The sequence below is a fragment of the Alexandromys fortis genome, unplaced genomic scaffold (genome assembly GCF_014885135.2).
Source record: "Alexandromys fortis isolate MF-2015 unplaced genomic scaffold, M_Fortis_MF-2015_v1.1 scaffold_141, whole genome shotgun sequence".
NCBI classification, from domain to species: Eukaryota; Metazoa; Chordata; class Mammalia; order Rodentia; family Cricetidae; genus Alexandromys; species Alexandromys fortis.
The window spans coordinates 906,415-928,069 of NW_026068060.1; the positions used below are offsets into that span (position 1 = coordinate 906,415).

Sequence of the window (21,655 nt, forward strand, 5' to 3'; positions counted from 1 at the left end):
TCACACATTCTCTTAGATGACATAGCTCTGGGGCCGTCAACTCTTCCAGTGGACTGGTGTGGGATAATAGATGGACAGGGGCTCAAGATATTCTTCCGAGTCATCAGATGGCCATTGGATTGGCAATGCCTAAGGAGGGAATGTTCTGGCGCTCACCCTCTGTAGTCATAGTTCTCCTACAATTTGGGCATACATGGACTGTTGACTTTGTCTCTTTGGATCTGCCCCAACCAACACACCATGTTAACGTCAACATCCTTGAGTCCACTTTAAATGAACAGTAATTACCCTAAGTGTAAACGCTCTGAAAAGTAGCAAGTGAAGTTGTGAAGGACTGGCCACACCCACTTTTTTTCCCTATAGGTGGGCTCCACACTTCTTTAAATTACAAATATGGAAGAGCCTGACAAACTAGATACAGCTCAGTGTCTAAGAGTTTGGTTAGGAAGTAGAACAAACCTTCACCCAAAACTATTATTTTCTGCAGGTATTACAATATATATTTAAAAGCATAGTCAATGCCTCAAAGGAAAACAAGGGATAGAAGTTGTTTAAAAGGGGTGGGGCAAGGCCTTTCATCAAAGGCCTAGAGCTCTGGAACCTACACAATGTAGAAGACAGGCAAAGTACATTGTGCTCTAGCTTTCCTTAGACCCTCAGATTTCCTATGGTGACAATACCAGTATGAAGAGTATCTGGATTTCATCACTGCCTTTGAAGCACAAAAGGTGCTGGATTCAGATGGAGGGGTTAAAAAAAAAAAAAAGACGTCACCAGAATTAGTATAAAAATGCAGTTTAAAAATTAGGCAGCATTCTCCTCTAAATGGTGTTCACTGCTCAAACATGCCCAGTCAGACTCCAGTAGTGACAGTGATTGTGAAGCTAAGAACTGAGACAAGGAAGAAGACAAAGTTCTCTGCTGCAATGAGATGTGTGGTAGCACTGCTGTCTCTACAGGGACTCATGTGGCTATTTAACTTCGGCTCCATGTACTTGACATTGAGTATTTAATGATAGGTTCAAGAGAACAGATAGATTCCTCAGCACTTCTAGTTATTAGGGATGAAGAAGTTACTTCCCCATGGATACTCAACAGGTTTTGGCAAAGAGGAACACAGTAGTGGCCTTTATTGGAATTTGTGCTATGAGTCCAGCTATGGGACTACTTGGGATACTTTAATACTCAAAATAAGATTTTAATCAATATTCATTCCTGTTACAATCACCCAGAAAGAGGGAAATGAACATTAAGACTTTTAATTTCTTTAGCAGCCAAAGTAAGGTGGGAAAACAGATATCCAGATTGTGTCTAAGTCATGATACACACCCATAATCCCACCACTCAAGAGGGCAAGAGGACCAGTAATTCAAAACCAGTCAACTACAGAGGAAGTTGGAAGTCAGCTTGGGGTCTATGGTACCTGGACTCTCTTCACTAAATGTGATTATCAAGTAACCTAGAGGCAGATTTCTTCCAAGGGACAGGCAATCTATCTCATGTACTTATTCAAAACCTAAATCATGTTACATGACCTGAAACTATGCTACAGATAGAAATTCACTGACTTTTAAGAGTTAGAAAAGGTTGATAATGGAGTACTTGCCCCAGTTGCATGAAGCAACTTATCCTTCATTTTAACAAGTAGAACATTTTTCTGGATGAAGAAAAATAGTACACATTTGTGGTGGCAAGTTTGTTGAGGTATTGAAATAATGTAAAAACAAGCATTTTGAGATAAAACAAGATAAAATATTCTTTCTAACAGAAGTTAGTGCTCAAAAGGAAAAAACAGAACAGTAGCTCTGAGCCAACTGCTGCCAAGCTCTTTTCCACCTCACAATGTACACTTTGCAGTTTGCTTTCAGTGGACAAGCATTCTCACCAGGCTAAGTCTGCCTGCAGAGAGCACTACTTTATCTGGTTCAGAAATCTGAGATGTACTTTAAGGTCAGAGATTTTATTTTATTTTTTTCAGTTCATACATAAACTGCCTATAAATGTAATAACCTTCCCCTCTAGTATCTAGGTAGAAAGAACATCAACTTAGTTTTACAGAGTATTTCATATTCTTTTTCATAGAAACTTTGCACAAACATATCTGATGAAAGCAGCAACATTTTTTTACACAAAACCTATATACATTTATTTATAGGTCTTAATACAGCACAATGTACATGAAAATTGAGAACACTGCTCATTAAACCAATAGCTTTAAATTTTAATTTAAAATATAAAATGGAATTTCTCCAGAGAAATGATCCGTAGGAAATGCACCTTACCTTTGGCTCATGTGTTAAAAGAACATTGATAAAAATCAGTGACTTGGGCTTCTCTTTCTTTTAATTGAAACGAACACAGAACTTATAAGTGAATAGTTTCTTTTATGTCGTAGCAAAGAGAGTCAATAATCCTTTCAGGAAAGAGACTATTTCATTTCCTCCCAACTTGGATTCACCATAAACTCGATCCACAAATGATATTGGAACCTGGTTAAAAAAATACACATACATTAAAGTCAGTCTTCAAGTGATGACGTCACCAATTAGGGTTACAGCATTACAAGAGCAAAACCTCAACCCACAGCACCAGTCTGACATGGACACTGACAGTCGTAGTTCTTCAAGTAACTGACCTTTAGCATATTATCTAAAACTAAGCCATCTAATCTAACCCAAATCTATAGTTGTCTGAGAAGCACTGATTCCCCAATATGATGTTTGTCCATTCAAATGTCAGGTTGTATTTCCAGAAAAACCACACTTTAAAAAAAAAGACTTCACTTTTTTCTCACTTCAATTTAACGATCACGATAGAGTTAAATTACAAATTTCCTAATGTTCATCAAGAAGAGACATTCTGGGAGGGGCTGTTTTTCTTGCTATGAGTAAGGGTTTGGAATTAGATATGGGGTTTTCTCCAATAACTCAGCACCCAGCCTGAAACCTTGCCTCCAGCTGGTGCTCTGTAACTCTGGACATTTACTAAAAAGAAAAGCAGCAAGGAGCTCATACTGCCAAGTTAACTATTCTGAAGGAGGAGGTACAAGAAACCACACCTTGGTATAAATTGCAGTAGGTCAGACACACTCATCTGAATGTTCATGTTGTAGTATATGGACACTCCAAATAACCCGAAGTCTAAGACATGGACAACTCAGCACTAGGAAAGCTGTGCTTTTATAAACCTGTTTCTGGGGAGTAGGACATAGAACAGTTGCTCACCTCACTGATGGTGTAATTCAACTGTCTTGCTCGAACGATCATCTCCATCTGAAAGACATATCCTTTGGAGACACATTTTTCTATTAATTTCTGTAGAACTTCTTTTCGGTATAATCTGTAAGAAAACAGAATATTTATGAACATATGGACATGTTCCTATCATCCAGATCCTGAACTTTCGCAACTCACTGGTGTCTATAATCTAAAACTCAGTAGTCCCTGCTGCATAGACAAGTTCTTAGAGTTTGTGATCATGTGTCTTGGGCAAGAAGTACCTGCTAAGAGCCTGGAATACTTTTGAAAATGAGTTATTTGTAGCAAAAATAATAAAACTCCAGAGACAGATATTGGGGTTCAACCCGAAGAACAGAAAAGCAAAGTAGCCAAGCCACTAGAGAGACCTTTTAACTTTACCAAATCTTCAGACCAAAGGGGTGAGACCTTGTCTCCACAAATCCTCAAACTCCATACTCCACTGACTTCCTATCTTTTCCCATTCATGTTCCTCTCTCTGCCTAGCCATATCATTCCTGTCTCTACCTCCCTTGTGCTGGAATTAGAGGCATGGGATCCCAAGTGCTGGAATCACTTTTGGGTGAGCTCTGTTTCTCTTTTAGACAGATTCAATCTTGTGTAGCGCAGGGTGGCCTTGAACTAACCGAGATCTGTCTGCCTCTGTCTCCCCGAGTCCTGAGATTAAAGATGTGTGCCACCACTCCCTGGCCTGTATGGTTGACCAGTGTGGCTGCTTTGTCCTCTGATCTTCAGGCAAGCCTTACCTATTAAAACACAAATATACCACTATAGTTCTTAATGTCCTTTTGAGATTTATACTATCAGAAATTATGAAATATGGTAAATTAGTCACCCGATACAGAAGCACTGGTACTTTTGAAATTACTTTTGAAGTGGACATGCTGGAATGGCAGAACTGAGATGAAGTTATGACATGTACCAAGGTGATGAGCAGCCCAGCAGTTAGCAGGCTTGACTACATCGGTTAAGGTCCTGAGGACAATGAGGTAGCCCCAGGAAAAGCAGCTAATACTATAGGTGAGCTAGGTTAGACGAGGCATCACAGGATGGAGGCCAGCCTGCAGACATCTGAGAACAATTGAGGTCACAACACTTGCTGTATGCAAGTTCCTTAGGTCAAGCACACCTTGATATTCAAGCAAGTGGCTCACGCAGTTTATAAAGTAAGATGGGGAAGACCCGTGGGGAATAGAATCCAATTCTTCTGTTCAGGAAATCCAAGCAGCAGGAGGCATGAGTCTTTAGAAGGGGTTTTATTTATTTAAAACTGTAGGCAGGAGGGCTACAACTTCTTTTTAGATTTTAAGTCTCTCTCATGTGCAGACACACACACACTGAAGTGACAATTTGGCACAGCTATATTCTCTGAAGATCAATGGAAGAAAGTCACTTAGATACCAACTCTTCCTCCAATCTTACCCTAGGCTTCTGTATCTTTTAGATTTTAAGCATGGATAAAACAGACTACACAGACTCATTTATAGAAAAGCAGGAATGGTAAGGGCTGCAGGCTTTTCTGCAAAGGATGCTGTGGTTGGGATATGCACAGGCTGTTCTCCAGAGTGCACCAGTAATAGCCATGCTTCCAATGGGCAGCCAAGCCCAGCACTGAGGTAAACAAGCATGCCAAAGCCCTATATTTGACTTGGAAAGCAGGAGTCTAACACACTGCCTTTAACAAGGTTCTAGATATAGAAGAAATACTGTACCTGAAGCTTCCTGTTAAGTCTGACGCTCCTGGTCTCAGCAAAACCTGAGTTATAAAATTGGCCCCACGGCTGCCAATGAATCAGATTTTCCTTATTAATATATTTAGCAACAAGAGAAACAATGTCACAAATGCTAGTCATTAATAACTGTGATATCAGTTTCACACAAAAGTTAATTCTCTAAAACAGTGCAATGAGATCTGACACTGTTCAGGAAAGAGTAGGATTTTTACCTTTGTAAGTAAGAAAGTAAGACAGAGAAGAAACCTGAAAGTGACTGCCCTGCCTTCAGGGAGAGATTGCTTACCAGCATAAATACACAAAGGCCTGGGCTCCATCCCCAGCACTGCATGGACAGTGGTGGTAATGACTGCCTGGGTTACAAGAGACACCAAGTCTCTCTTACACACACACACACACACACATACACACACACACACACACACACACACACACAAACACTCATTCCCTACCCCAAACCAAATTTTAGGAAGAAAAATAAGTCATTTAAACCCATAAATGCTTTGACAGAAAAGATTTGATAAAGTTTGCGGGTAGAAAAAGATAAAAGTTTCATAAGAAGTGTCTTTTTTAGATTTCAGCAGAGACTAACTTTGCTCATAGCACGGTGGCTCAAGGCTACAATGGTAGTGGCTCCGGAAGCTAAAGCAGGAGGATCACAAACTCTGAAGAAAAACAGCATCAAAGCGGGATGGGCGGTGGGGTGTGCTCCAGGTAGTATCTGGATACCATACATTGTACTCTGATACATTATACACTGACTTAAACTGAAAATGTATTCTCCTGGTTTTTGGAGAGAAATTAAAAAACCAAGGTGCTTGAAAAGTGGGTGGGGTGGTGCTAATTCCATCAAAGGGGTCATCCCATTATCTTCCAAACTAATCAGCTCCCAGAGACTCCAAAACACTGGGGTGGGGTGGAGGGTCTCATTTAACATAGGAATTTGTAGGTAGCAAACACTCAATCCACAAGAATGGCTCTAGACTAACAGACCCCACTGCTATATTAGCATTTCAAATGGTGCGGAGAAACCCTAACTCAAAAAAACCAAACCAAATAAACACACGCGCACGCACGCACGCACGCACGCACGCACGCACACACACACACACACACCCCCACCCACCCACACACACACACACACCCCATAATGTTAGAGACAGCAGCTGGGATGATGGCTACCAATGAACATTTTTCCAGTTTTCAGTTGCATCTAAAATCTGTGATACTATTCCAAGACACAGTGCCCCCCCCACCCCCGCCCCCCAAAAACAGAAGCTTTAGAGAGCTTATGTTTCACTGTTGTGGTACTTTAAATGAGAATGAAGTTGTGGTATTTAAAAGAGAATGCCCCACAGATTTATACATTGGAATACTAGGTTCCTAGTTGACAGAACTGTTCAAGAAGGATTAGGAGGTGTGGCCTTGCTGGAGAAGGGTGTCACTAGGGGTGGGCTTTGAGGTTTCAAAAGCTCATGTCAGTCTGTCTTGTTCTTTCTGCTCCAACTTGCCTGCCTGCAGGCCTGCCTGCTGCCATGCTTGCTGCTATGATGATCATTAGCTGTCGGCAAGCCTTCAGTTAAATGCCTTCCTTTATAATTTGTTATGCTAATGGTGTCTCTTCACAGCAATAGAATACTACTGAAGACAGAAGTGTCTGTCTGTATTACTGTGTAAGATTATTTTTGGTTTGGGCTTTTTGTTTTGTGTAAGACAAGGTCTTTTACCCATACTTCAGTGTCTGGATTATAGAAATGGGTTGTTACATGTAGTTGATATGCTAGGGACTTCCAGGGATTCCTATATATTAGGTGATAATCTCCAGCCCCCAAACAATGTTTCTATTTTGTTTTATTTTCTATTTATTTAAGACAGAATCCTGTCATGCTGCCCAAGTTGGTCCCAAAAGCCTTGTTTGAAGTCATCCTCCTGCTTCAGCCTCTGAATATGGGGGGAACAACAGGCACTTGACACACTGCCCAGTGATGGTGGATTTTTAATGAACGAGTGGAATCCTTGTATGACCTTGAATTAGAATGTTTTGATTAGGGCTGGAGAGATGGCTCAGTGGTTAAGAGCACTGTCTGCTCTTCCAGAGGTCCTGAGTTCAATTCCCAGCAACCATATGGTGGCTCCAAACCATCTGTAAAGAGATCTGGCGCCCTCCTCTGGTGTGTGGGTATAAATGGAGGCAGAAAGTTGTATACATAATAAATAAATCTTTAAAAAAAAAAAAAAGAATGTTTTGATTAAAATGTGTTAAGTCACTCAGTCTGTGTTTGAATTCATTATGGACCACCCTAAGGAGACCAAGAGCCTATACAATACAGACAGTAACTACTATCATCAGATGCAACTAAATGCCATGACTAAAAGGTGTACTCATGATTAGACTTCCCTAATTTGAATTAAAAGGTGAATGAATGAATGACCAAGTTCAAAATGCCTTTAGAGATTAATATAACTCATTTTCAGCCTCAGCTGAGCCTGCCTCCAACCTCTGGAGACTCCCTGTCATATAGTCTGTAGAATGGGTTTGAGAAGGCCAGAGTAGCAGTGTGTGTTCCTCTCCTTCTAAGATTTTAGTGTTTAGCAGTATTGAAAACTACTACTTATCTAATCTCTTTATTTCACAGAAGATTAAGTCTCTTAAATGTTTTAAATGACTACCCCAAGATTCCACAAGTGAGGTGAACTAATCTTCAATTAGATGAGGCAGTGAAGAAGATATTACTGGTAGGTACAACTCTCTCCTTATCACCCTGACAGAGTGGGGTACACTGGATATCTAAGTTTCTTATGGGTTTTCACACCAAGAGCCAGACTATTATTCCCCTATTTGTTTATAGAAACACTGATCTAGCCGGGCGGTGATGGCGCACACCTTTAATCCCAGCACTTGGGAGGCAGAGGCAGGAGGATCTCTGTGAGTTTGAGGCCAGCCTGGTCTACAAGAGCTAGTTCCAGGACAGGTTCCAAAGCTACAGAGAAACCCTGTCTTGAAAAATAAAAAAAAAAAAAAAAAAAAAAAAAAAAAAAAAAAAAAGAAAGAAAGAAATACTGATCTACTGCTTGGAGCCCTAACAGTAGATGAAGGGCATGGGGAAATGGCTCAGGCAGAAAAGTGCCGGCCTCAAATGCTTAAGACACCAGTGGGATCCTCAGAATCCTCACTGAAAGACAAGCAGAAACCCTATCTCAAAATATAAGGTGGAAGATGCCTGACACCTACACACCTGTGTTGCACATGTCCCTGACCTGTCTAAAACACACACACACACACACACACACACACACACACACACACACACACACACGCACGCAGCCATCAGAACTGAGATGTCCCAGCCAACCAACAGCACCAACCGCCTGGTGTGTGACCTGCTATCTTAGCCAACCCTGTGTTGAAGGAAGCGAGCTGCAGGTGCAAGGCCAGGGGAAGGTAGTGGAGGGGCTGCCAGCCAGCCCATGGATTCCTAATTAACTTGGAGATGGGTTGTCAGACAGTATCAGAAAACTAGAATGCTGGCTATACGATGAGCAAACCTTTAAGAAGGCAAATATACAAGGTAACACAATATTGAGAAACATAATTTTAAAAGATCTGTCTGACTTAAAGGCTGCTATCATCAAGTGCTGGGGTTTACTAAACACAGTTATTCCCAAACTGTATTATACAAAACTGCAGACCAGGGCTATCAAGGGTTCTAGTAACAGTGCTGATTTCTCCCCAAACAGTCAAAGAAAAACTCTTAGCAAAGAAAAAACTGTAGGTAAGACCTGGGAAGTTTTGTCAGCAGTTATAGCCTGATCCTACAAACCCACCAAAGGCCCTGACTGTGGTAATCCAATCCTAGTATTCCATCTATTTTCATAGTTTCCCTGTAGAGAAATCATGTAACATGTACACATACACACATGTACCTGATTAGCTTTCTTTTCAAATCCCAGCCATAAACACCCCCATTTCCTTTGTAGCGAGTTCCAGAGACAATATCAAAATTACCCTCCTTTTGTTTCCTGTGGGAAAAAGATAACTCAGTTAGATAAAGTTCTTAGGCTTTCACCAGGCATCTTCACAAACCTCACAAGCACGAAGTCAAGCAGACATCTCAACTGTCCAAAATGAGTCTTTCAAATCTAAACTATCTTGAATTTTATTAAAAATTTTTTAAAAAGTTTTTTGAGACAGGGTCTCTCTGTGTAGCCCTTGCCTGTCCTGGAACTTGCTCTATAGATCAAGCTGGCCTTGAACTCAGAGAGATCCACCTGCCTCTGCCTCCCGAGTGCTGGAATTAAATGTGTGTGCTAACAGTGACTGGTGAGTTTTATTAAAAATTTTAAAAAGTTTTATGTGTATTGGTGTTCTGCCTGCCTGAATGTCAGCATACCATGTTTGGCCAGAAGAAGGAGCTGGGTCTCCTGGAACTGGAGTTACAGACTGGTAGTAAGCTGCCACATGGATGTTGGGAATTGAACTCGGTCTTCAGGAAAAGCAGCCAGTGCTTGTAACCAGTAAGCCATCTCTCCAGTCTCTTTATTTTTCTTATACTGGAGCATGAGCCCAGGGATTCTATCTGCTGACTGCACCACATGCTGGCTCCAAGCCCTTCTCCACTGTCCAGGCCTCTTCTCCAGGAAAGGCCAGGTACCTCCAGGTTGTTGTTCCTTATACAAAACAACAAGACATCCATTTTCCCACTAAGAGTTTTGTTGTAATCATTAACTTAGAATCCAAGTATGTATCAGCATAAATCAATAGAAACCCTTCTAATTCTTAGACCGGGACAAACAACACTAATAATAATAAAAACAAGGACTCATTATATAGTCTAGGCTGGCCTTGAATTCATAGCACTTTTGCGGACACTGCTTCAGCAATGCTGAGATTACAGACGTTGCCGCTGTGCCTAGTTCTTCACCCCCTCCACTCCCTCTCCCCTGTGTTGAGACAGGGTCCATATAACCCTCGTTGTCCTAGAATATTACGTTGACTAGGCTGGCATTGAACAACAATGATCAGTTCAGTTTGCTTCTGCCTCCCTAGTGCTGGGATTAAGGGCTGTGCCACTATGCCTAGCAAGCCACTCTTTTTTTTTTTTTTTTTTTTAAAGACAAGGTTTCTCTGTAGTTTTGGTGCCTGTCCTGGAACTAACTTTTGTAGACCAGGCTGACCACAAACTCACAGAGATCTTCTTGCCTCCTGAGTGCTGGGATTAAAGGCGTGCACCACCATCGCCAGGCAAGCCCATTCATTTTTAACACTTGCAAAAATGGACCAATTCAGCTCAGATACTGGTTGTTTTTTATTACCTTGATAGAAGCTAGAGTCATTAGAGAAAAAGAAACCCCAACTAAGAAAATGCTTCCCTCTCAGACTGGTCTGTGAACAAGCCAATGGGGTATTTCATGACTGATGATTGCTGAGGAAGGGCCTAGCCTAATGTGGCTGGTGGCATCCCTGGGCAGTAGTTTTGGGGTACATAAGAAAGCAGGCTAAAAGGTCAGTTATACAGTGTTCCTCTATGGCTTCTGTTTCAGTCCCTGCCCTGACTTTTCTCAGTGATGGAATGTGACCTGGGATGCAAGATGAAATAAATCCTGTTGTCAGGAGTTCTTTTGGTACTGCCAGCTCCCTAATAATTTGGCTCAGGCTTGCTCCCAACTAGCTCCTCTAAGTTAAATTAACATGTTTCTATTAATATACATTCTGTCACGTGGCTCTTTACCACTCCTCCATTTTATATGTCTGACTTCCTGTGTCTTACTGGCAAAATTCCTGAGCCTAGATTCATCCCCTCCCCTCCTCAGTTCCTCTCTTCCCAGAAAATCCCCCATAACCTCTCCTGCCTAGCTATTGGCCATTCAGCTTTTTGGTAAACAAATACAGTGACACATCTTCACATAGTATAATAAAAAATTCTGAAACAAGACCCTCTACTCCCTAAGTTGCTTCTGGTCATGCTGTTTATCACAGCAATATAAACCTGACTAGGACAGGGACTGTTTTCACTGTCTCTCACCTCAACAGAATCACAACCAGTAATGTCCAAATAAAATTTCTTTAAAATAATCAGCATGCTTAGACTTTCAAATGGAATACACTAAAACAGCTAAGACAAAGCTCATGCATCTTGACGTATTCCCACATTACTTCCTAGAGAGGCTCTGTCTATGACTCACCTCCTTCAGCAGCATCGCACATGTCCGGCTTATCATTTTACTGGTTCTTTAAAAGCCTCCACCTCTGACAAACTTAACCGGTGACAGGCACCTTCACGATCACAACAGGATGGACTTCTCTCATGCTTTACTGGCCACATGGAAATGGTTTCCTCTAATTCCCTCTTTTAAGCTGTGGCTGCTGACTGACAACGTAGTGAGGGATTACACTGTGGAATCAAGACACCTAGAATCCTGGTACTCCTGGACCAAATTCTATGGTTTATGGTCTTTGACTATTATAAGTCAGGCCTAATTCTAGACAACAAGGACTTCATCTTTTCCATGTCCTGAAAGAAAAGAGAATAGAACCACCCACTGATATTTCCTAACGGCTCCTAACATAGGTCATTTAGTCACAGGCCTGTATTTATGAGTTTCAAATCTCTATAGTTAAGTTTTGATAGAAAAGTTAAAGTGGCATGTATATTTTAAATGAACAAACTGAATTTTAAATTTCTAGTATTAGAAATATTTGAAACAAGGCTGAAAAGATGGCTGAGCAGTTAAGAGCAGTGGCTCTTCTTCCAGAGACTCTGAGTTCAATTCTTAGCAACCACATGGTGGCATACAGCCATCTGCAATAGGATGCCCTCCTCTGCTATGCAGGGTGCTCATGTAGAACACTCATATGTAAAATATAAATTTAAAAAAAGGGCTGTCCCCCCCACCAAAAAAAAAAATACTAGAAACAGTACCTACCTGATAAATTCAGGAATAAATTTGGGCTGAAAATTGGAAAGAATAAACAGTAAGTCAGCAACATATGACAAGTCTCATAAACACCTAATCAAGAAAGGCAAACTAGGTGCGGTAGTGCACACCTATAATCTTAGTATTCAACAGATAAAGCAGGGGAATCCCCGCACCCTTCAGACTAGTCTAGATGACATAGTAAGACCAGCTCAACATAGAATAAAACAGAACAGAGAGTGGTAAAGGCCACTTACATGGTGTGAGAGGTCAGCATCCATAATGATGACATAGTTTCCTGTGGCATGTTTTATTCCATGAATATAGGCAGTTCCTAAAAATGAAAGTAGTTAGACCCATTAACAAAAATAACCAGAAGGGGGCTGGAGAGATGGCACAGTGGTTAAGAGCGTTGCCTGCTCTTCCAAAGGTCCTGAGTTCAATTCCCAGCAACCACATGGTGGCTCACAGCCATCTGTAAAGAGGTCTGGCGCCCTCTTCTGGTCTTCGGGCATGCACACAGAATGTTGTATACATAATAAATAAATAAATATTTAAAAAAAAAAAAAAACCAGAAGGACCTGGAGAGGTGGCTTAGTGGTTAAGAGCACCAGAAGACCTGATTCTAGTCTCAGCACTGATATGGCAGCTTACAACCACTGTAACTCCAGCTTCAGTGGATCTGCTGCCCTGTTCTGGACTCTGCAGACAATTTATGCACATGAGCATAGACATACATAGAGGCAAAATACTTAAAACAAAAACCCAACCATCCCTATATTTAAAAATAGCAAAAAAAAAAAAAAGTTTTAATACAAAAGTCTCTTCTCTCTCTCTCTTTTTTTTTTTTTTTGGAGGGGGACTAGGTGGGGGTTTCACTCCTTGAACTCAGGAGATCCTTCTGTCTCAGTCTAAAGCTGCTAAGAGCTACCATGCCAAGCTTCCAAAGTTTCAGATTATATAAACATCATTGTATGTTTATGCTGTCGCCCCACCCAAAAATAACCTCCAAACACCAAACCTTCTTGCTAACGCTTTAGTGTCTTCTTGAGACAGAGGCCAGGTTTCTCAGAGTTCCATATGTACACATCAGCTTCTAGCCATGCCATCTTATCTATTTCTTAAACCTCAAATATATTCCAATGACCCCCCCCCCCCACTTCCTGACCCTCTAACAAGCTACTGCGCAGTAAATAGCACCAGGTGTCTGACTATACCACTCACGCCCAGGGAAGGCTCTGAATTCCTGTTTCTGCCAGCGACTCCCTACTGTGACTACAAGGCACACTGGCTATATAGCCCTACCTCAATCTTTCACTACTCTGCCTCCACCTTCCCGTTGCTCTAGGCATTACCTTCTGGTCCCAGTTTCATTTCCCAGCCAGTTTCCCTCCTGTTCTTCCCTCCACTCCAAGTCAGGTTCCAAAGGGGCTGTTTACTGAAGGTCAACTGCAATCCGTCAGGTATACTAGGACCCGCTGGGAACACGTGGCCAGGGGCCCAGCTATCTCATTTTGCCTGACTAGCTATGTTGGGATGACTGGGAATTCCTGCACTCTTTATCCCGAGCACCATCACAATCCACAGCAGTCCAGTTTCAATGACTGATACCAGCAGAGCATTTCAAAATGAGAGACTTCCTGACTTTTTTCTTTTTTTTGAGACAGGGTCTCACACTATGTTGTCTGGAATTTGTTATGTAGACCAGGCTGGTCTCAAACTCATAAAGATTCCACCTGCATCTACTTCCCGAGGGCTGAGATTAAAGATAGGCACCACCAAACGTGGTTAGGGAGGCTTTTCAATGTCCCAACTACTGAAAACCGACATGTTTGAGGTGACAGAAATGCCAAATTCCTTCTCTGATCCTTGTACCCTGTACACAGAAGCTAGTGCCACAGTGTGGACAGTTACTAGAGATCAATGAAAGCAGAAACAAGTTCTAAAGACAAAACATCACAAACATCTCATTTAGAGCGCTGAGCTTTACTAACAACTCCGACTGATTGACTCTAATGTTTTCATTGATTGTTAAAAAACTCTGGCTTTTTTGGTGGCATCTTCCAGATCATTTCAATCTCAGAGAATCTGTGGACTTAGAAGCTCAAGCATTTGATGCTGCTAGCAAGTTCATTCTTCAGGACAGAAACCTTTTCTCTTATCCATGTGTTTGAAGTATGCATGCTTTCTCTCTTTGTGGGAATGAGGTATGAATGTGTAAGCACGTAGAGATCCGAAGTCATACTCAATCCTTTTACCTCATTTATTAATGCAGGGTCTCTCAATCAAATTCAGAGCTCAATGATATGGCTAGTCTCACTCCTTGTTCTGGGGTTGAATTACATACAAGAGAGTCACCATGTACACCCAGAATTTCTGGAGATCTGAACTCTGGCCCTCATGTACGGGCAAGTACTTTCTTTAACTACGGAGCCATGTCCCCAACCTCAGGATAACAGCTTCCTCTGTTAAGGACTACGAATTGAAGGCATTTCAAGTTTCCTCTCAGAACCACTGGGCTCATCTGAAATACTCTAGAACAACGAGCGGTTTTCAAACCATGTGGGTCTCGACCACTTTGGGGGTCAAATGACCCTTTCAACAAGGGTTTAGTATCAGATATCCTGCATATCAAATATTTACATTACAACTAGTAACAGTAGAAAAATTAGTTATAAAGTAGCAAAGAAATAATTTTATGGTTGGGTTCACCATAACATGAGCAACTGTATTGAAGGGTCAAAGCATTAGGAAGATTTGAGAACTACTGCTCTAGAATGTTCTGTTTAAGGTGAAAACTTTTTCATTCTTAGAAATAATCACCTTTTAGACTTACCATTTAAAGACTTTGCAAAGTATATACTGATCCCAGATGTACACCCTCAGACACATTCCCGGGCTCTTCCTTTGTCTAGGCTCCATTATAGAGAACCCCACTTCCTAGATTCTTGTCCCTTGTGTTCCAGAGTTTTGGGAGGACAAGTAAAGAGTGCCAAGAGAAACCAGGGACATCTAAGTAATCCCCTCTGCATGGCATCTGGCGTCAGCTGAGCAGCTCCACACCCACCTTCGCCCTCCCCACATTCTGCTCCTTCCCTCTAAACTAACCAGGTTTCTGAGTCCTACCCCTCTGCACCCTCCAGCCCCTCACTAGTCAGCTTTAAATCAGGGTTCTGAACAATGTTTTCCTTGTTAACTAGAATCCCTGTACTAAATATCTGATTTGGACAGAATTATAATGGCTTATGTTTTGCTGAGTCGGTCCTGATTGATACAGGCAACCCAAGTGAAACCATTAGGGTGTTGTGGAAATCACTCAAGGTTGACTGTACTAGAGTTTTTTTCCAAACTGGGTAAACAGTGGCAAATATGACTAGGGCAGGTAACAGAAAAAGGTTAAAGCCCCTACCTACCGAGGCCCAGCTTTTTCTCCCGTGGTCTTAGGAGCTGCAAGAAAAAGAAACAACATATCAACACAAAAAGACAAAAATATTTTAAATATTTTTACTCCTATAAATGCATACTCAAGACTATAGTTTCAAGGATCATTTCTTAAGTTTGTTACTATAAGTGCAAACTCATTTAAAAAGATCAGTTGACTTTATTAGACCTTGAAGCAGAGTATATTCAACATTTTTGCCCAAAGTTAAAAAGGCGTTTGGGGGTTGGTGATGAAGCCTACTATCAAGGAGACCCTAACCCTCCTCAGCACTGTGTAGACTACAGTGTAACACCAGCTATCACTCTCCTCAGCACTGTATAAACTATGGTGTAACATCAGCAGTGCCAGTGTTTGGGAGGCAAGAGCTCAAGATCAGAAAGGCTGAGCCAACCCAGACATTAGGATGACTATATCTAAGAACAAAGCAAGAAAGTAGTCATCACGCCAGCTAGTTCAACAGTCTCTCTGCAGCTCTTTTCTGTCTTCTGTATTCCTTTACTCCATTTTCCTCTTCCATGCAGCTGCCAAGACTTACAGTTTATCCACCCTGAAGTCTTTCTTTTAAACCTTAAAAAAAAACTGTCCTCAAACTTAAAACAAACAAAACTCTAAAACAAGAAAAACAAACAGTCATAGAATAATGAACATGTTAGTTATAGTTGTAAGGTTTAGACCTGCAATTCCAGCATCTGGGAAACTGAAGCAGGAGAATTGCAATGAGTTTCAGGCCAGCCTGGGCCCTGAGGGGGCTGGGAGGAGAAAGGAGGACTGTCTGGCTATCCAGGGAAACAATGATTATAAATGCAAATTTTCTCCTTGTGTTTTGTTTATTGTTGAGATAGGTTCTGACTATGTACCTTTGGCTTGCCTGAAACTTGCTGTGTAGATCAGGTTGGTCATGAACTCAGAGATCCACTTGCCTCTGCCTTTTTCTTGAGTGTTGGGATTAAAACAGTATACCACTACATCCAGAAAGGTATGTATTGAGGCCACCATGGACAACGTAGTGGTAAGACCCTGTCTAGAGATTTGGGGATACAACCAAATGGTAGAACAGAGCATCTGCCTAGCATGTGTGAGGCCCTAGGCTTAATTCCCCAGTACCACAGGGAAAAAGCTCGAGTTTTCCTATGTCGATCAACTACCATTTCTTAAAAGACAAGTATCCAGAGAGTCTCCAGAGACTTATGTTTCTCTGACAATGGTTCTCTATCTAGAAAAGAGACAATGTTGTCCCCAAGGGGACATGTAACAATATCACATGCATTCTAGGTTGCCAAAAAGGGAGGGAAGTTGCTACTGGCATTGCTGTGGGACAATGGTATTGTATCCTGTAAAAATTTGTCACTTGTATTTGTTTAATAAAATGCTGATTGGCCAGTAGCTAGACAGGAAGTATAGGTGGGATGACCAAAATAGGAAAATTCTGGGAGGAGGAAAGGCTCAGTCTGCAGTAGTCACCCAGAGGCAAAGGAAGCAAGATGAGAATGCCTCACTGATAAAATGTAGCAAACCATGTGGCTAACACAGACAAGAATTATGGGCTAATTAAAGATGTAAGACTTAGTTAATAAGATGCCTCAGCTACTAGGCCAACCAGTTATAATTAACGTGGGCCTCTGTGTGTTTCTTTGGGACCGGGCGGGACAGAAACCTCTGTCAACATAGCATCTTGTGGGTAGAGGCCAGAAATACCACTAAACATCTACAATGAACAAGGCAGGTTCCCACAGCAAATCATTCAGCAATGTGCGCAAACCAAGAGACCCTGGACTGCAATGAACTACACAAATGACACTGTACAGCTAACACCAAAACATGTTTTATAAATCTGTATTCAACTGTGTGCTTTTGGTCCAAGCTATCCAAAGTACAATTCACAGCAACTGTTAGTGAAGCCACAGCTACGCCGTATCTTTCTTTGCAGGTGTTTGCATGCTGGGGTTATAGGAACCTCTGAGTTGCCTGATGTGGGTACTAAGATCTGAACTCAGGTCCTTATAGAAGAGCAAGAGCTTTCCTCCAGCCCACACACCCCTCTCTCACCCTCATACTTAAAATCTATAGTAAGAATATCTTCTACAAATTAAGTTTAGAACACCTTTTAATAATTATATTAAGAATATCTTCTAGTAAGATCTAACTCTTTAAAAAAAAAATATCAAATTCATGAAGCCACTATAAACTTGCTCTGTGTCTGTCCAAGTCGCTCCTTCAGGAGGACAGGCTTATGGTGGAGTGAGAATGTCAAGCCTGGGATTTTGAGATTCTGGAAGTATTCCCCCCAATCACTCTATATGAAGAAATGTAACTGCCTCAAGTCCTGAAGTCACTCCTGTCTCTCTGCCAAAATCACCTTTCTTACCTACAATTTCCGAGCTGCAGGCAGTACTGTGTACAAAGCATATGCAGGCCCAGAGAAGGGAGTGAGCAAGACAGAAACCCAAGAACTATTTCCTGATCAGCTCTATAACATACCCAACACCCATCTTATTTCAATATTATAAGAAAATTTATCTTTAGAATCCATCATAAAGCCAGAGGTCAAGCCCACTCTTTTGTTGTAAAATTACCACTAGTCCACATATCAGATACATAATTTTGATCTCAAAAGGGTCTGCTGCCTCTCTTCTTTCCAGACTTTGCTCCTTACCACCCTTCCCCCACAGAGAAAGGAAAGGGTCTGTGACTTACAATTCTGTCTGGCCCATAGATCTTTTCCAGTTGTTCAGCAACTTCTCTTGTCCCATCTGGGCTTCCATCATCTATGATTATAATTTCATAGTTGATCGCACTAAAATAAAATTTAAATTTATATTAATGTTGGGTGATAATCTCTCCAATTTTTAAGTAATTTAAGTTGAAAGTCAGGAGAGTCAGGATATTCAAGGTCATTTCAGCTCTAGTGATTTTCACAGACAGCCTGCAATACCAGAGATCCTATTTCAAAATAAACAAAGCAAAACAATACTAGTATGCAAATTTACATTAAAAAACCCTGGAATTTATCTGACTTAATTTCACATTTATTTATTTATTTATTTATTTAGTTTTTCAAGATAGGGCTTCTTTGTGTAGCCCTGGCTGTCCTGGACTAGGCTGTCCACCTGCCTCTGCCTCCAGAGTGCTGGAATTAAATGTATGAGCCACCACTGAATGGCTATTTCACTCTTAAATTTACTTTCCATTATATTCACAGAATATTTTCTACTCTAAAAACCAATAAACATTTGTTGTCTGGAGGATGAATCCCACCTGATGTACACATAATCACCATTACCCACCCACACCCTTTTATAAGGCATAAAGGGGAAGGAAAAGGAAGCAACACCTTCCTCTTGCCCATTTGGTTGGAAATCAACCAGGAAACAACAGACTGTTAAAGGTTGTGAAAGTTAGCTCTGGCAAACTTGGCAGGAAAGAAACAAAACCTCAAAGTCAAGAACAGGTACAACAGGGACTGCGGAGATAGCTTGGTGGGTAACAGTACTTGTTATACAAGCAACAGGACCTGAATTTGAATCCCCAGCAGCTACAAGAATGGGTATAACTAAGCATTCCTGTAACTCCAGCACTGGAGGTGGGTAGGAGGTTGAAACCCCCCAAATAAGAAAAGTTCTAAACCAAGAGAGACCCTGTTTCAAACAATTAAAAGTGGAGATTGAAAGAGAAAGGCAGCAGGTGTTCTCTGCTAGCCTGTGTACACACCCAGCCCACAACACACACAAGAGTAGGGACCCTGACCACAACAAAAAAGATGTTGATTTTGGAAAAAGGTTTGTCACAAAGTGAAGCCTTTTTTTGTTTGTTTTTCTGGTTTCTCTGTAAAGCTTTGGAACCTATCCTGGAAACCAGGCTGGCCTGGAATTCAGAGATCCACATGCCTCTGCCTTGATGCCACCAATGCCGTTTTCTGTTTGTCTGGAGTGCTGTGATAAAGCGTGCCCACCACTGTCTGTTGTGAAGGCATTCTTAAGCAAAATTCCTCCCTTCCTGATTTCAAACAAGCCAGAGGGTCAGGTAAATGAAAAAACCAGAACTACATCTGAGATGTAGCTATTCCTATTAAACCTTATTTTGATTCCAGAACATCCACTTCATTGGCAAAGTTCCATTCTCTAGCACAATTGACTCCCAAACCACAAAAAAAAAGATACCCCAGAACTTCAGAAGCTGAGGCATTCCAGCCCAGACCTAGGTTACAATATAATGAAAGGAAGCAGGGAACTGGAGTGGGAAGGTACAGAGTGTTGGACTCATAAATTAAACAGGGCAAAAATACCGTAAAACCAGCATACAAAGTCAAAGCATATTAAAATGTTTCGGTTAAATTCTCTAATTTGGAAAAAGCTGGCAGAACCAATTTAAAAAATAAAACCTAACAAAAAAATATCTATTACCCACGGAAGGGCCACTATATGCAAACTGATTTTTATTCAGATATAATCAAAAGAGCACTCCTAAGCCTGACCAGTGGTGGTAGCAAGCCTTTAATCCCAGCGCTTGGGAGGCAGAGGCAGGTAGATCTCCAAGTTTGAGGTCAGCCTGGTTTATAAGAATGAGTTTCAGGGCAGCCAGGGCTACAAAAAGGAAACCCTGTCTCAAAACACCAAAACAAAAACAACAGCAACTCCAAATAGACAAACAACATAACAACATCAAGCCCAGCAATCCTGGCCCTGAGTGGTGGTACACCCTTCAGGCCCACCCAGCATTTTGGGAGGCAGGCTGTTGTGAGTTCCAGGCCAGACAGGACTATGCAGTTCTGAGATCTTGTCTCAAACAAACAAGGCTGTCTATGGTTTTTGCCAATCAGTATGGTGAGTTTGGGCTTTCTGTAAAGAGAAACTATGCATCAAGCATTTTGTTTTGTTTTTCTGAGACAGGGGATGCTAATGTAGCCCTAGCTGAACCTGAATTTGCTACATACAATCTGTCTGCCTCTGCCTCCTTTGCACCACCCAGCTTGGCATTTTTCTGACTGCTAGACAACATGGGCACAGCGTCCTCGTTCGTCTTTGAAAAGCAAAGGTCAACGAACAAACAGAATGCTCTGGAAACAACCTGTGTTCTCTGACAAGACTAGTCTAAATAAACAGCGCTCTGCTACGGCATCCTACCTAACTTGCAAAATCACATTTGTGTACGTTGATAGGAAAAGATCGCCCAAAATTACCATAGCATCATGACACTCATCTGCCCGTCAAACAACTGTCTCTGCACTGCTCTCAGGAGGCATTTTATTTAGTTTACTTAGGAGACCTTTATAAAAAATTGCGTAACACTTCCAATGTCAAAATTCCCGTTTCTAAGGGGCAGGAATGGGCTCAGTAGAACACTGCCTAGCACTGAGCAAGGCTCAAACACACAAACTAACTAGACCCAGTTCCTAATGTCGGTGCCACAACAGCGCTGGGCGAGAGTGCTCTCTGCCTGCTCATCAGCACTTCCCCGACAGCGCAAACATCAAGCTTACGTAAGCGCTGGGCCCCGGGGGTGCGGGTGAGAGCGCCGGCTCAGGACGTCCGGCTCTGGCGGCCGATCGTGAGCGCCTGGAGAGGGATGAGGTCAGGTTTCAGCCTCACCCCCGAAGTAAGAGCCGAGCCAGTCCCTTCACGAGAAAGGCGGGGGTGGGGGAGCGGAGGCCAGAGCGAGCTGTCACTAGTGAAACGCAGATCTCGCCAGAGACCTGAGCGGGAAGGAGAGACGCACGGGAGACAGCTGCGGGGCTGTCCGCCATGGCTTTCCTCGCTGGGAAAAGCCTCGAGCAGGCTCGGGCGGGAGCCGAGGCCGGGCCTCGGTGGGTCCCCTCTCGCGGCCAACCGCCGCCGCGCAGCCCGCGGCCGGCAACGCGCGAGAAATTTCTTCTACCTCTCGGAGAAGCTCTTCACCAGCAGCCACACGATGAGCGGCAGGTTCTCGCGCTCGTTGTAGGTAGGCAGAAGGACCGAATACTTATCCTGTCGCGAGGAGCCGGCCTGCGGCGGCCGCTGAGACGCAGCATCGCGGCGACTCGCCCCCGTGGAGGCCATGACGGGTCTGCGCGAAGCACCGGAAGCGGAAGTGCGTCACCGGCGTGGAGCGTACCAAATTCTGGGGCCCGAGGGAGTCTTGGCTCTCCTAGGCCTCAATGTGGTTCTCTGGAAAGACTCCGATTCTGCGACTGTTTCAAGTCGCCTCCGAAGGTCTCCTCCGGAAACACCCGTTCGTTTCATTTCCTCAGGCTCTAGTAAGCGTCTTAGTCTTCCCCGTCGCTAAGAGATGGGTAACAGGAAGCGGAAGTCACTTCCAGGCTACTTCCGGAAGAG

At 42.4% G+C, this 21,655-nt stretch overlaps 1 protein-coding gene across 4 annotated transcripts; it reads right to left on the reverse strand.

The window, feature by feature from the left end:
* Window positions 1-1,944: 1,944 nt before the first annotated feature.
* Dpm1 (dolichyl-phosphate mannosyltransferase subunit 1, catalytic) lies at window positions 1,945-21,385 on the reverse strand. 4 transcript variants are annotated; one of them, XM_050120154.1, is made up of 9 exons: window positions 21,219-21,385; window positions 18,042-18,141; window positions 15,319-15,352; window positions 12,163-12,239; window positions 11,915-11,940; window positions 8,915-9,010; window positions 4,970-5,038; window positions 3,225-3,339; window positions 1,945-2,489 (listed from the first exon to the last, which is right to left on the reverse strand). In XM_050120154.1, exons 1-9 carry the CDS (start codon window positions 21,377-21,379, stop codon window positions 2,385-2,387), a joined length of 783 nt encoding a protein of 260 aa, XP_049976111.1. In that variant the 5' UTR covers window positions 21,380-21,385; the 3' UTR covers window positions 1,945-2,384. The 4 variants fall into 4 exon arrangements, 2 of the variants coding, with proteins under 2 accessions (XP_049976111.1, XP_049976112.1); XM_050120155.1 differs by lacking the exon at window positions 4,970-5,038; XR_007588362.1 differs by lacking the exons at window positions 1,945-2,489; window positions 4,970-5,038 and adding an exon at window positions 9,382-9,658.
* Window positions 21,386-21,655: the final 270 nt, after the last annotated feature.